The sequence below is a fragment of the Elephantulus edwardii genome, unplaced genomic scaffold (assembly GCF_000299155.1).
Source record: "Elephantulus edwardii isolate Elephantulus edwardi_28Jun2011 unplaced genomic scaffold, EleEdw1.0 scaffold00257, whole genome shotgun sequence".
Taxonomy (NCBI): Eukaryota; Metazoa; Chordata; class Mammalia; order Macroscelidea; family Macroscelididae; genus Elephantulus; species Elephantulus edwardii.
Genome location: NW_006400007.1, coordinates 523,875 through 537,128, shown reverse-complemented (window position 1 = coordinate 537,128; position 13,254 = coordinate 523,875). Strand labels below are relative to the sequence as shown.

General features: G+C 38.1%; 2 protein-coding genes across 2 annotated transcripts in view; both read right to left on the bottom strand.

Annotated features, from left to right (window-relative positions):
• Positions 1-5,208, bottom strand: part of SMG8 (SMG8 nonsense mediated mRNA decay factor) — a 10,855-nt gene extending 5,647 nt beyond the window's left edge. The window contains exon 1 of the mRNA XM_006899432.1: positions 5,196-5,208. The gene's annotated coding sequence lies outside the window, so the exon portion shown is untranslated. The remainder of the gene's footprint in view (positions 1-5,195) is intronic.
• Positions 5,209-6,613: 1,405 nt separating this feature from the next.
• Positions 6,614-13,254, bottom strand: part of PRR11 (proline rich 11) — an 18,375-nt gene continuing 11,734 nt past the window's right edge. Inside the window, exons 4-8 of the mRNA XM_006899466.1 lie at positions 12,741-12,819; positions 12,311-12,423; positions 11,366-11,425; positions 11,193-11,289; positions 6,614-6,682 (exon numbers count right to left, since the gene is read on the bottom strand). Of these exons, the coding sequence (XP_006899528.1) occupies positions 6,614-6,682; positions 11,193-11,289; positions 11,366-11,425; positions 12,311-12,423; positions 12,741-12,819 (418 nt within the window). The remainder of the gene's footprint in view (positions 6,683-11,192; positions 11,290-11,365; positions 11,426-12,310; positions 12,424-12,740; positions 12,820-13,254) is intronic.

Sequence of the window (13,254 nt, the reverse complement as noted above, 5' to 3'; positions counted from 1 at the left end):
CCTCCCACCGCCCCAAGTACACTCCACCATGAAACCTTAATTGGGGACTCTTGTTATAACGATAATACCCTACCACATATCGCTTTTAAATTATTCTCTCCCTCATCTGTTTCAATGCAGTATACACAATTTATCCAGTTTTTCTCAGTCTTACCCCAACCCTGAAGTCAGTCCCATTCTACAACAGTGGCACCATGCAGTATTTGTCCTTTTGTGACTGAGGTATTTCACTCAGCATAATGTCCTCTAGGGTCACCCATTTTGAATAATATTTCATGAGTTCCTTGTTTTTCAATGCAGTGTAGTATTCCATTGTGTGACTATACCACAGCTTCTCTATCCATTCGTTTGTTGATGGGCACTTGGGTTGTTTCCAACTCCTTGTTATTGTGAACAAAGCCGTGATAAACCTGGATGTGCATGTTTTTTAAAAACTTTTTAAATTGAGAATTTAATCAAAGTTTATACAGAACTTGAATTTCCGACATTTTCCTCACTGCACCCCCAGGTCACTTTTCACTTTGAAAAAAAAGTCTTTCATTGTTGTACAATTGCCCCCACTCCTGTCCACTTTACTATGCAGCTCTTACTCTGGACTGTTGTAATGCAAGTAATATCTAATCATGTTTTATTTTTAAGCAGTTCTATTCCTTATCTCTTTTCTGAGTTTCCCCTCCAACCCCCATATCAGTCCTGTTTTATAACAGTGGCATTATGCAGTATTTGTCCTTTTGCGACTGAGATACTTCATTTAGCAAAATGTCATCCAGGGCACCCATTTTGTATAATATTTCATGAGTTTCTTGTTTTTCAGTGCTGCATAGTATTCCATCATGTGACTATGCCACAGCTTCTCTAACCATTCGTTTATTGATGGGAATTTGGGTTGTTTCCAAGTCTTTGCTATTGTGAACAAAGCTGCAACAAACACGGGTCAGTATATATCTGCTTCAGTGGCAGTTCTGATTTAATTAGGGTGTATTTTCAGTAGTGGAAGTGCTGGCTCAAAAGGTATTTCTATTTCCAACTTTTTGAAAAGCGCCATAGTGCCTTCCATAGTGGTAGCATCATTTTACACTCCCACCAACAGTGGAGAAGGGTTCCAGTTTCTCCATAACCCTGGCAGAATTTGTTGTTTGCTATTCTGTTAAATTTTGCTATTTTTACTGGGGTGAGATGTTATCTCAGAGTTGTTTTGATTTACATCTCAGGGCTAGGGATTTTGAACATTTCTTCATGTGTTTGTTGGTCATCTGCATGTCTTCTTTGGTGAAGTGTCTGTTCATATCCTGTACCCATTTTGTGATTGGGTGGTTTACCTTTATCTTGTTGTGTTAAAGGAACTTGTTTTAAGTGAAAAATCACTGCTTTAGAAAAGTTTTGCAAATAGAGATAAACAAATTTCGTTCTCCTGACCCAACTCACAAATATAATTTGCTCACATCAATATATAAGCTTTAGAAAATTAATGTCTCAGGTTTCAAAGAACATGCACAAAAAATGCTGACCATGAAACAAAAACTCTCATGTTCTTCTGTGCCGAAGGGACTGTACTGGTACGAGTTGGAAAATGAAACTGGTATTATGTACAAAAACTGAAAATGAGTACTTTCTATAACCAAACACTCTACTCCTAGATAAGAAGTAAACTTTTGTATAGATTTACATGCTCAAGAATGTTCAAAATGGCATGCATAGTTCAAAATGAATGGTCTCCAAACTGGAAACATTTCTAAAATACATTAACGATGGAATGGATTGAGTGCTATGCTCATGCATGAAAAAGAAATGATCAAAAGTGATGAAATTAAAAAAAAAGTGATGAAATTATCACAGGCACACAATATGAAGCTTTAACACAAACGCTGAGAGTGGTTTGACATAAAAGAATACATGCATGATTCCATATATATGGAATTCAAAACCATGCAAAAGTAACTAGAAAACAGTAGTTTAAGGCACAACTATTACTCTATTCTCATATAAAGCAAAGTGTAGAAAATCAAAGATGCATGGAAAAAAATAAGTCCAAAGGACTAGAGGGCCACATGACCTCAGCCTCTATGACTTTAAGATCAGAAGAACTACAGAGTGCTTAGTGACCACTACTAAGAAGAATTACTTTAGAAGATTCTGAATTGAATGGGAGAAAAATGTAGAACAAAACTCAAAATTGTATAAAAAGACAAGGATTACTGGTCTGGTAGGGACTAGTGGAAACCCAGAAATTTTGACCCTTTTGGATCTAGAACTGAGATCTCACCCCAATGGCTCAATTTTCAGACAAACAATAGACAGGTATATTAGGTGAATATCATCACTATGGTGGTAGTAGTATGAAGTCCTTATACCAATCACCCATTGGAAATTTTAAAAATGTATTATTTGCCAATTGGCAAAGTTCAGAAGGCAGGAAGTGTTAGAAAAGAAAGGAAAACAGAAACAGAGAAGAAGTGAGATGAGTGATGTTACACTGGGCATTGCGATCAATAGGAAGGAGAATGTTTGTAAGTTGTTGTATGGAAAGTCAATTTGCTTTGCCAACTTTTGTCCTAAATGTATATGAATTGCTGAACGAAAAAGTGACCTAGTCTGTAAACTTTCATGTAATTTACCATAAAAACAAAACCCAACAGCATAGATGTAATAAAAACAACAAAAAAGGTAAACAAACCATACATATAGGGATGCATACTAACAGGGCAAAGTCAAGGAAACATTTATTGTAACAAACAGGTAAGTAATTGTTTAATAGGGAATGCACTTTGCTAAGGGAGGGAAGGAGGAGAGCTTTCTAGGATGCTCATTAATATATTTTTGGGTGTTTATATGGGAATTTGCTTTATAATTTGTTAGTTTGTAATTTATGTCTCATATAACGTCTTACATTTGTAATGTTTCCAGTTAAAAAAAAGGAAAATCAAGTTGTATTAATATTGATTTAAAAATATAACCTGGTGCATCTTCATCACTTATTTTCTCTGCTTGTTACTCAGTTGCAAACCAACCATTGAAAAGCATCAGATAAGCAATATTTTAATGAAGTCATTGTATTTACAGAGTTCTCAAATAGGTAGCATATAAAAAAATTATAAAAGATACAATGCATACATTTTAATACTGGTACAGTGGTAGTAGCACCTTTAAAGTTGTTTATCTATATGATCAACAGCATTTTTTTATGACCCTTCATTTCACAAGAATGACCAAATCATTTAAATGACATACTACTGGGGAGCTCTGGTGGCCTAGTGGTAAGGAGCTGCAACTACAATCCCAGAGGCGCATGGTTCGAATCCACCAGATGCTTTGCCGAGGAAGGAGGGACAATCTCCTCCTGTACCAGTCAGATATAATTTGACGGTACACTCACACAAAAATAATAATAATAATAAAAAAATGACATAGTACTTGAAGGCTTATGAATATTATAAACATTGTCTCATAGTGAGAGGGACTTCATGCTTGGGAGGGTGGAGGGGGAGTGCAAGAGAGGAAGACCCTGAATGAGATGGATTGACTCAGTGCCTGGTGTATTGGGGGTGGGGGGTTTAGGTGTGTCAGAGACAATGAGGTTGGCTCAAGATAGGGCAGAGTTCAAAGTTGTTGTACTTAGGCTCGCTCTGAGTTTCAACTGACTTTATGGCACTTAACAACAATAACATTAAAATATTCAAGCATCTTTTTTATTCTTACATAGTATGAATGTAACTAGCAGGTTTAAAAATAATCCTCAAAAATACTTCTACCAGAAACAAGTATACTTGCTAACTTTACTGTTTAATTTTCATTCATAAGTACATTGTAAACATAATGTGGGTCTCATAAACAGGCTCTTAAGTGAGAGTGTCTCAGAGTCTTCTTTCTAGCAAGATTCTACTTGGCATTTCAGAGAAATATTTAAGAAACCTAAAATATCTTTTAACCTTAGCTAACCTAAAGATATTTAAGGATATCATATATGTAGCTGCTTCCTTTAAGGCTAGCTATACATATTATAAGTATAGTGAAGATCTGGATCCCTTTGTTTCCTGTCCATGGGAAGTTGTTATCCTTATTCTTGGAACTGTAGAGAAGGGTATTAGCATCAAAACTACTCTTGTGCCTTCAGTCACATTCACCCTGAGGAAGTTTCCCTTCCTCTGAGATGTACAGCACATAATGAGGATAGGCCTCTCCTCATGTTCTTTGAAACTTTGTGGGGGACAGGTTTATAGTGCTGCCAGATAAATGACAGGATGCCCACAGACATTTGAATTTCGGATAAACAGGAAATAATTTTATAATTATGTTCCATGCAATATTTAAGATATATTTATAGTATATATTCACTATTTAATAGGACTAGTGAATATATAGGGTCGCTATGAGTCGGAAACGACTCGACGGCACATAACAACAACAACATTTAATAGGACAGTTATATTAAGGCATTATTTGTTGTTTATGTGAAATTCAAATTTTTTTTTTTTTTTTAAAGGGGGCGGCCGCCTTTCCGGCCGCTCCCCGTGTTCCCGGGACGGAGGGCGCTCCGCACCAGACCCCGGTCCCGACGCGCGGCCGGGGCGTGAAATTCAAATTTGAGTATTATATTTTTATCTGCTAAATCTGAAAACTCTGTTGTTGTTGTTGTTATGTGCCATCAAGTAGCCTATGACTCATAGTGACTCCATGTATAGCAGCTCTGAAGCCTGCACGGTGGGATGAAAAAGACCTGGTTTATTTTTTTTATTATTAATTTTAATGAAAGTTTACAGAGACTTTGGATTTCCATTCATTCATTGTTGTACTTTTCTCCCTGCCCACCCCTTCCCCCCACTCCCAGTTCGCTTTTTTCTTTGAAAAGTAAAAGAAAAATTCTTTCATTGTTATACAGTCGCCCCCCACCCTCAGTCCCCTCCACTATGCAGCCTTCATTCTGGGATCCTGTCATGACCATAGTACCTTATATATCCCCTTTAAACAGTTCTTTCCCTCATCTGTTTCAATTCAGTACACATAATTTATCCCATCTTTCTCAGTCTCCCTCCAGCCCCAATGTCAGTCCTATTTTACAACAGTGGCATTATACAGTATTCATCCTTTTGTGACTGAGATATTTCACTCAGCATAATGTCCTCCAGGGCCACCCATTTTGTATATTACATGAGGTCCTTGTTTTCAATGCAGCATAGTATTCCATTGTGTGAATATACCAGAGCTTCTCTATCCATTTGTTTGTTGATGGGTACTTAGGCTGTTTCCAACTCTTTGCTACTGTAAACAAAGCAGCAATAAACATGGGTGTACATATATCTGCTTGGGTGGTGGTTATGGTTTCTTTGGGGTATATTCCCAGTAGTGGAATTGCTGGGTCAAATGGTATTTCTATTTGCAACTTTTTTTTAAAAAATTTTTATTATTTGTGTGAGTGTACCGTCAAATCAGATCTGACTGGTACAGGAGTAGATTGTCCCTCCTTCTCCAGCAGAGCATCTGGTGGATTCGAACCGTGCACCTCTGGGATTGCAGTACAGCTTCTTGCCATTAGGCTACCAGAGCTTGCCACTATTTGCAACTTTTTGAGAAAGTGCCATACAGCCTTCCATAGTGGTTGCACCATTTTACACTTCCACCAACAGTGAATAAGGGTTCCAGTTTCTCCACAACCTCGCCAGCATTTGTTGTTTGCTGTTCTGTTAAATTTTGCTATTCTTAACTCTCATGTAATCTCTAGTTACCTTATGCTTGAATCGCGACCGTAGACAAAAATAAGAAATGCTTTAGACCTTAGTGAGCCAGAGTTAACTACTTAAAGTGCTAGAAAGGATACAGTCTCATTTTTAAGTCATTTTGGACCTTTTAGAGAGTTCTGGTGAAGTTAGTCCATCGGGAGCCACACTCTTCTGATTGACTCTACCAGTGACTCCAGGGGAGGAGGGGCAATCTCCTACCATGCTATTCATATCCTCAGAAACATGCTGGAGCGTTAACTATTAGGCAGTTCCAACTCAATAGCCATGAAAAAGTGAGCCGATTCTTTTTCACTTCAAATTCTATTTGAAAAACAGAATGTAGACATGAACTGGTCTAACTTCTTAATTAAATATAAGAAATAATATTCTGAAAGTCTTTATAATTGATCAAGTGACTGTTATTGCCCTTAATAAATGGATAAGCCTTCTAAATTAAAATATATTTCTTTTCAATTACCAGTGAAGAGTTTCTTAAAGTGAAGGACTTTGGTGAAGCGATTACTTTTTACCATTGATAATCCTAAGATAAACAGGAACAGGGTTATTTTCCTAAGGTCATATTGTACTTATAAAGTACAAGCTAGTAATCTCTCCAGCCTATATTGGATAGTTCCAGGGTTAATATTACTTTGGAGGATTCATTTCTTTTTTTCTATCTGGTTATTTTTTATATCCCAGAAACTAGAAAATATTGAAGTACCTATTTTTTAACATAGTATGTGTAGGGTCTACAAACTTAAATCTTCACATGGACTTATATATTAGTATAGCATATTAGTGCAATAATTTATATTTACATTACTCCATCTTAAAAAAATTGAAATGGTTTTATCTATTTATTTCATGGATTTTTCCCATGGAGTCAGGCAGAGTTGACATCAGTTTTGTTCATCAAAGCTGCTTGTAGAAGAGGGCAGAGTTTGAATTGGGCTTCTGGGGTGAGCCATCTGGAAAAGAAAAATGACACTTAGAATATGAATTATATTACTGAAACCAATAGAAATTTTCTTCCTCACTAAAAGAACCTAGACTTTGTTTAGGGCAGCAATGCCTCCAGGTTCTAAAATCCACATTCCCTAGCTTCCTGCAGAAGTTCCTGAATAGGATTTTTCTTTTTTATTAGTCATGCTCTTTGCCCTTCCTCCTTTTCGTGCCTGCAACGTGAGCATGAGGCTTCAGCCATCTGGACTACAAGGATGGATGTTACACATGAAGGATGGAAGAGCTGTTTTGACATGGATGCTGATAACATTGTGAAGCTGCTGTACCCTTTGTTGATCACCTATTTTTTAAGTAATAAACACAGGCCCACTACGAAGATGGCACCGAAAGTGTAGAAGGAAGCCCCTGCCCCTCCCAAAACTGAAGCCAAAGCAAAGGCATTAAAGGCCAAGAAGACAGTCCTGAAGGGCATCCACAGCAAAAAAAAAAACCCAGAAAAACTGCACTTCACCCACCTTCCGGCGGCCTAAGACGCTGAGACTCCAAAGGCAGCCCAAATACCCCTGTAAGGGCGCCCCCAGGAGAAACAAGCTTGACCACTATGCCATCATCAAATTTCCCCCGACCACTGAGTCAGATGAAGAAGATAGACGATAACAACACACTTGTGTTCATTGTTGATGTCAAGGCCAACAAGAGCCAAATCAAACAAGCTGTAAAGAAGCTCTATGACATTGATGTGGCTAAGGTCAACACCTCGGTTAGGCCTGACGGAGAGAAGGCAGCCTATGTTTGACTTGCTCCTGACTATGATGCCTTGGATGTTGCCAACAAAATTGGGCTCATCTAAACTGAGTCCAGCTGGCTAAATCTAAATACAAATTTTTCTCACCAAAAAAAGAAAAAAATAAGAAACACAAGCCCCTGTTTGAATTAAGCTACTAGAGTCAGATACCTGTTTGCCCTCAATCAAGCGCAAACTTAACTGATGAAGCTGCTTTGGAATTAAAAGAAAAAAGACACCTAGGGAGATTGAGCGGGAGGAGTTGCACTGCTAACCCAAACACAGGCAGTTCAAATCCTCCAGCTGCCCCAAAGGAGAAAGGAGATGGGCAGGCTTCTCCTGTGTAATTTATAGCCTCCGTGAACCCACTGAAGAGTCAGCTCTGAGTTGGTTCCAACTTAATGGTTTAGAATTATTTTAAAGTTATGTGTAACAGGGATTTTTAATAGGCATTTTCCTAGAAAGTTGAATTAGGGAAATACAATGTGTGGGACTAAGTTTTATCTGTAATACTTGTTGTTCAAAAGATTAGATTATTATGTGTTATATTTTCATCTATTTCTAGAGTACTCACTTCACTATACTAGTGATAGGACAGGGCAAAGACAAGCTCCTGGAGCTCAACAAAGGTGATTATTAGATTAGCATTGTGGTGTTAAGGGTTTATTACTAAAAATGTCTTGTATTCTCTCTCCATACCTATTTAATCTGTATGCTGAGCAAATTATTTGAGAAACTGGACTCTTTGAAGATGAATGTGGCATCAGCATTGGAGGGAGACTCATCTGCCTTATGCAGATGACACGACCTTGCTTGCTCAAAGTGAGGAGGACTTGAAGCACTCATTGCAGAAGATCAAGGAATGCAGCCTTTGGTATGGATTGCATCTCAATGCCAAGAAAATAAACATTCTTCTAACTGGATAGACAATATCACGATAGATGGAGAGGAGATTGAAACTGTCAACAGCTTCATTTTGCTTTGATATACAATTAATGCCCTTGTTACTAATAGTCAGGAAATAAGGTTATACATTGCACTGGGAAAATCTGCAGTTAGGGACCTCTCCAAATTATTGAGGAGTAATATTGTCAATTTGAGGACTAAGGTGCATCTGATTCAGGCCATAGGTTTTCTGATCACTTGCTATGTATCTGAGAACTAGACAATGAATGACAGAAGAAGAATTGATGCCTTTGAACTATGGTATTGGAGAAGAGCACTGAACATCCCATGGACGGCCAAAAGAACAACTAGATATGTCTTGGAGAGGATGTAGCCAGAGAGCTCTTTGAAGGCAAGAATGATGAGACTTTACCTCACATACTTTGGGCATGTTGCTAGGAGAGGCTATTCCTTGGATGGGGACATGATGCTTGGAAGGGTGGAAGGTTAGTGAAAGAGAAGAAGACACTTGACCAGGTGGATTGACAGAGTGGCTGCCAATGGGCTCTGATGTGTCAGGAAGTGTGAGGATAGCACAGAACAGGGTTCAGATCTTTTGTTCATAGAGTTGCTGTGAGTCATATTCAACTTGACAAGACCTAACAACAGTAGTAACAAGCCATTTTCTGACTTTGCACCTTGGATGGGCGGGAATATACAAATAGGGCATGCTAGCCTATCCACAAGGGAATTGGCTAGTCTTGTCATTAAATTTGAGCATAATTTGAGAACCTCATCACCAGCAGAGAAGAAGCAAAAGAATGCAACCATTCTTGGGGGTCAGAGATTCTTGTGCCAGTCAGATAAGGGCCTACAAAAGCAGCAACCATAGCAGCTGCAACAGTGAACCAGAGACCTGATGTGAGATGGAGTAGACTTTGGGACTGCTACTGCATGGAAGCAGAACTAGGAACTTTTGCCTAAGTTTGTTGGACAACTAGGGATGGTGGAGGGGAGGCAGCCATAATTTGCAGGACTGAGAGCTTTGTAACAGTGGTCTAAAGCAGTGAGGCTCAAGCCTGAGGTACCTGCAAGCATATTTTAGAAGCTGTCCTGACTGAATGTATTCTGCTACTATTCTGAATTATTGCTTTTTACTTCCTTAATTCTATTCTGTGTGGCCTATCACATTGAATTTTGGAACCAGTAAAGCAGTAAGATTGGTGTTGGGATGGGTAGAAAGAGATGTGGAGTGTGGGGGACATGTCTGACCTCATGGAAACTGGTTTTGTGTTGTTAATGATGTTGACAGGGACAGTGCCCCTTTATGACTTTGGTTAAGTTCAGATATGGCGATCCCCATGCAGCCCTTGCTCTTTTTACAAGCATCTAGTAGACTGGAAGCTCCACAATGGCATATCTGTGTCTGCTTTTAGTTACCACTGTATCCCAGATGAAAAGCCCTGATCTGTAAATTGTGGTAAAGTATGATGCTAACCCAAAGGGTTATGACCCAAAGGCTGAGGATTCAAATCCACCAACATCACCACGGAAGAAAGGTGGGCAGTCTCCCCTAATTCACAACCTCAGAAACTTGATAGAGGTCAAAATGGACTTGATGGCAGTGATTTTGAGTATCTCTGATACTTCACTATAGTGCCTGGCACATACCAAACAAACACCAAACCCACTGCTGCTGACTAGGTTCCAACTCGCTGTGACCCTCCATCAGGTTTCTGAGGCTGCAAATCTTAACTAGAGGAGCTCTTTCAACTTTCTCCCCCAGAGTGCTGGATTCACTTAGCAGATCAATACATAACCCCCTATGCCACCAAGGCTAGTGCTTAGGAAAGACTTCTTGTTAATAAGAAATTAATCAAATCAGGCTTTTTTTTTGCTAGAGAAAATAATCCAGTTATTTAATTGAATGTTTGAATGCTAAATACAAGAATGCTTTACGAAGTTTATAAAAACCTAAATCCATTAGCACTGAGTCAATTTCAACTAGTAGTAATCCTACAGGACAGAGTAGAACAATCCCATAGAGTTTTCAACACTATATATCTTACTGAGAGCAGATTTCTGTGGAGTAGATAGTAGGTAAGAACCTCTACATTTGCGCTTTTGATTTGTTGCTAAGTGTTCAATCGCTGTGCCACAGGGCTTCTCTGTAAAGTGTAAGGAGCTTTAAAAAAAACCCAAAAAACCCAAACTAGTATGATAAAGAATGCTGCCCTAAGTTTGGTATTTCCTCAAAAAACTGAACATAGAAGTTCCATATAACCCAGCTATTCCACTGCTTGGAATATACCCTGAGAAAATGAGAACTGAGGCACAAACAGAGACTTGTGCACCAATGCTCATAGCAGTGTTAGTCACCATTGCAAGAACATGGAAACAGCACAAATGTCCAACCACAATAGACTGTATTATGAAATTATGGTACATTCACACGATGAAATACTATGCAGCATGCAGAAGCAATGATTTTATAAATTACCACCTAACTTGGGAGGGATTGGAGAGCATTATGTTGAGTGAACTAACTCAGTCCTATAAGGACCAATATTGTATAATAGGACGATTATTGTAGAACAAGTATGAGGATCCAAGGGTGGGGAAGCAGAAGGGTAAAGATGTGCGGCAGGGGCACAGGGGTGGTTAATCAGAGGGACACACAATTCAATTTGATGGGTGGAGGGAGAGGTGGGTGAGGCAAATGGGAAAGGTTAGCAAAGTATATGAACTCTGTAAATAAACCAGTTAAAAAAAAAAAAGAATATGGCCCTGGATTAAATCAATGATTTTGAAGAAAGAAAATAAAATTAATTTTTTAAAAGGCTTACCTGAAACTTTCTCCTCAAGGCCCGGGTCATTACTGGGGTTAGTCCGGTTCCTGTTTCCATGTTTTCTTTATTGGTAAGTGGGGTTCCACCTGGGCTTCTGCAAAGACATTGTAAACATTAGGAGCTGTTCCACACCAACATTTCAAAGGGATTTTAAGGTAAGAGTGTCTTACCTCTCTACATCGACCTTTCTAAGTAGTTTCCGTAGATCTACCTGGCTTTTCCCAGGAGTTCTGATAAAATAAACATATGAATAGATTGTGTTAAACTTCGTTCTAAAATTAAAGCTTTAAAGGCAATTTCCTAGAAAGCACTGTACTCACTATGTTTAAAAAAGAGCAATAGATGCTGATGGGGGAATAAGATGAAGTGATCATTGTAATATTTCTTGTCTTGGTAATTACATAACCAAGAATCTACCCAAGGTAAAACTCAGCTATGCATACAGATAATGGCCAAGGGTATTCTTTGAAGAGTCACAGAAACAAAAAGGCTAAACAAAAAAGCCACAGGCAATCAAACCATCTCAAAACAGGATATTGTCAGCGAGCTCTGGTGGCCTAGTGGCAAGAAGCTGCACTGTAATCCTGGAGGTGTGAGGTTCAAATCCACCAGATGCTCTGCTGAAGAAGGAGGAACAATCTCCTCCTGTACCAGTCAGATCTGATTTGACGGTACACACACAAATTTGAAAAAAAAAAAAAAAATCCCAGGATATTGTCTATGAAATTTATGGCCTATATTGAAGAAGTAAAAATGTTTTAAAGTATTTTTAATAACATAGGAAGACAATTCATACACAGTAAATGGGTTACAAACACACACATACACACACACACACACACACACACACAAACATACAAACACACTATATTCTTTTGAGTCTAAGACATACTCATTTTCATTATTTGATTATTTCTGAAATCAAGTTGTTTTTAAAATTCTTTTTGGATGCTTTTAAACTTTCTTTTAAGAAAATTTTCTTTTAAAATTTTAAATGTTCTTTAAAATTCTCTGTAGATCTCAACTTTCCTGTAATGAGCAATTTTAAAGTCAGAATGAAGCAAACACTTATTCTTTCAGGTAGCAGTCAAGCACATTGCTATGAAGTTCCTTACATTAAGACATTTGTTACTCGAGTTGATAACACGTTGGAGTTAGGTTTCAGGGTAACACGCTGCAGGTCAGAGACGGTAACTAGGGGACTCAGTGCCTTCGGTGATGGTACAAGCTTGAATTGCAAAATGAAGCATCATTAAAAACACATTTTAAAATGCCATTCAAAATTTGAACATGCTGAAACAACAAATATTTGAGTGCTGGGTATCTGTAAGACGTACTTAGTACCAAATCAATTATTATTCTACAACTTCTAAATATGTTCTTTTTTAGACTAATGGTTGCAAACACTGTCTTCTGGGATTTACATAGTTTGGTGAAGAAATCCAAAACTACATCATCAAATACTTTTCCTAGAATGACTTCTGTATAGAAGGGATATACTTATTTTCTACAAAGGAATAGCCAGATGAAAGGCTGAAAGACTACTCTTGGCCTTAGTATTATCTTCTTAGAAACCTTTTGAACCTTAAGAGTCAAAAGGAGAAAGAAGCAGTGAAGATGCAGACTGAAAGTAAGAAAAAAAAAAAGAAAAAGAAATGAAAAATGAGGCGGAAGTCCAAGTAAATAGCTAACATGTGTCCTGATGGAGTACACAGTAACAGAAATATGGAACGTTAGAGGAAATTGTTACTGCATGTTACTGCCTGGATTTTCTCTCTCAAGGGATCTAGAGCTTCCATCATCCTCTCATCATCAGCAACACTTGAGAGAAACATCTTCCTTTATCAAATAAGTCTCTCTTGACCCTTTACTTGGATCTGTGATATTCTGGACTAATTGTCAACCGTGGCTAAGGTATAATATGTACATAATAAGTCAATCGTCTCTTCTGCTGTCTGAATAATAATAATGACGATGATGATGATAGGGCTAAACAACCAAGTGTGTAGTTAATGCCATACCTTTTTCCTTTCGTCAACACTTTGTATTTTCTTTAATT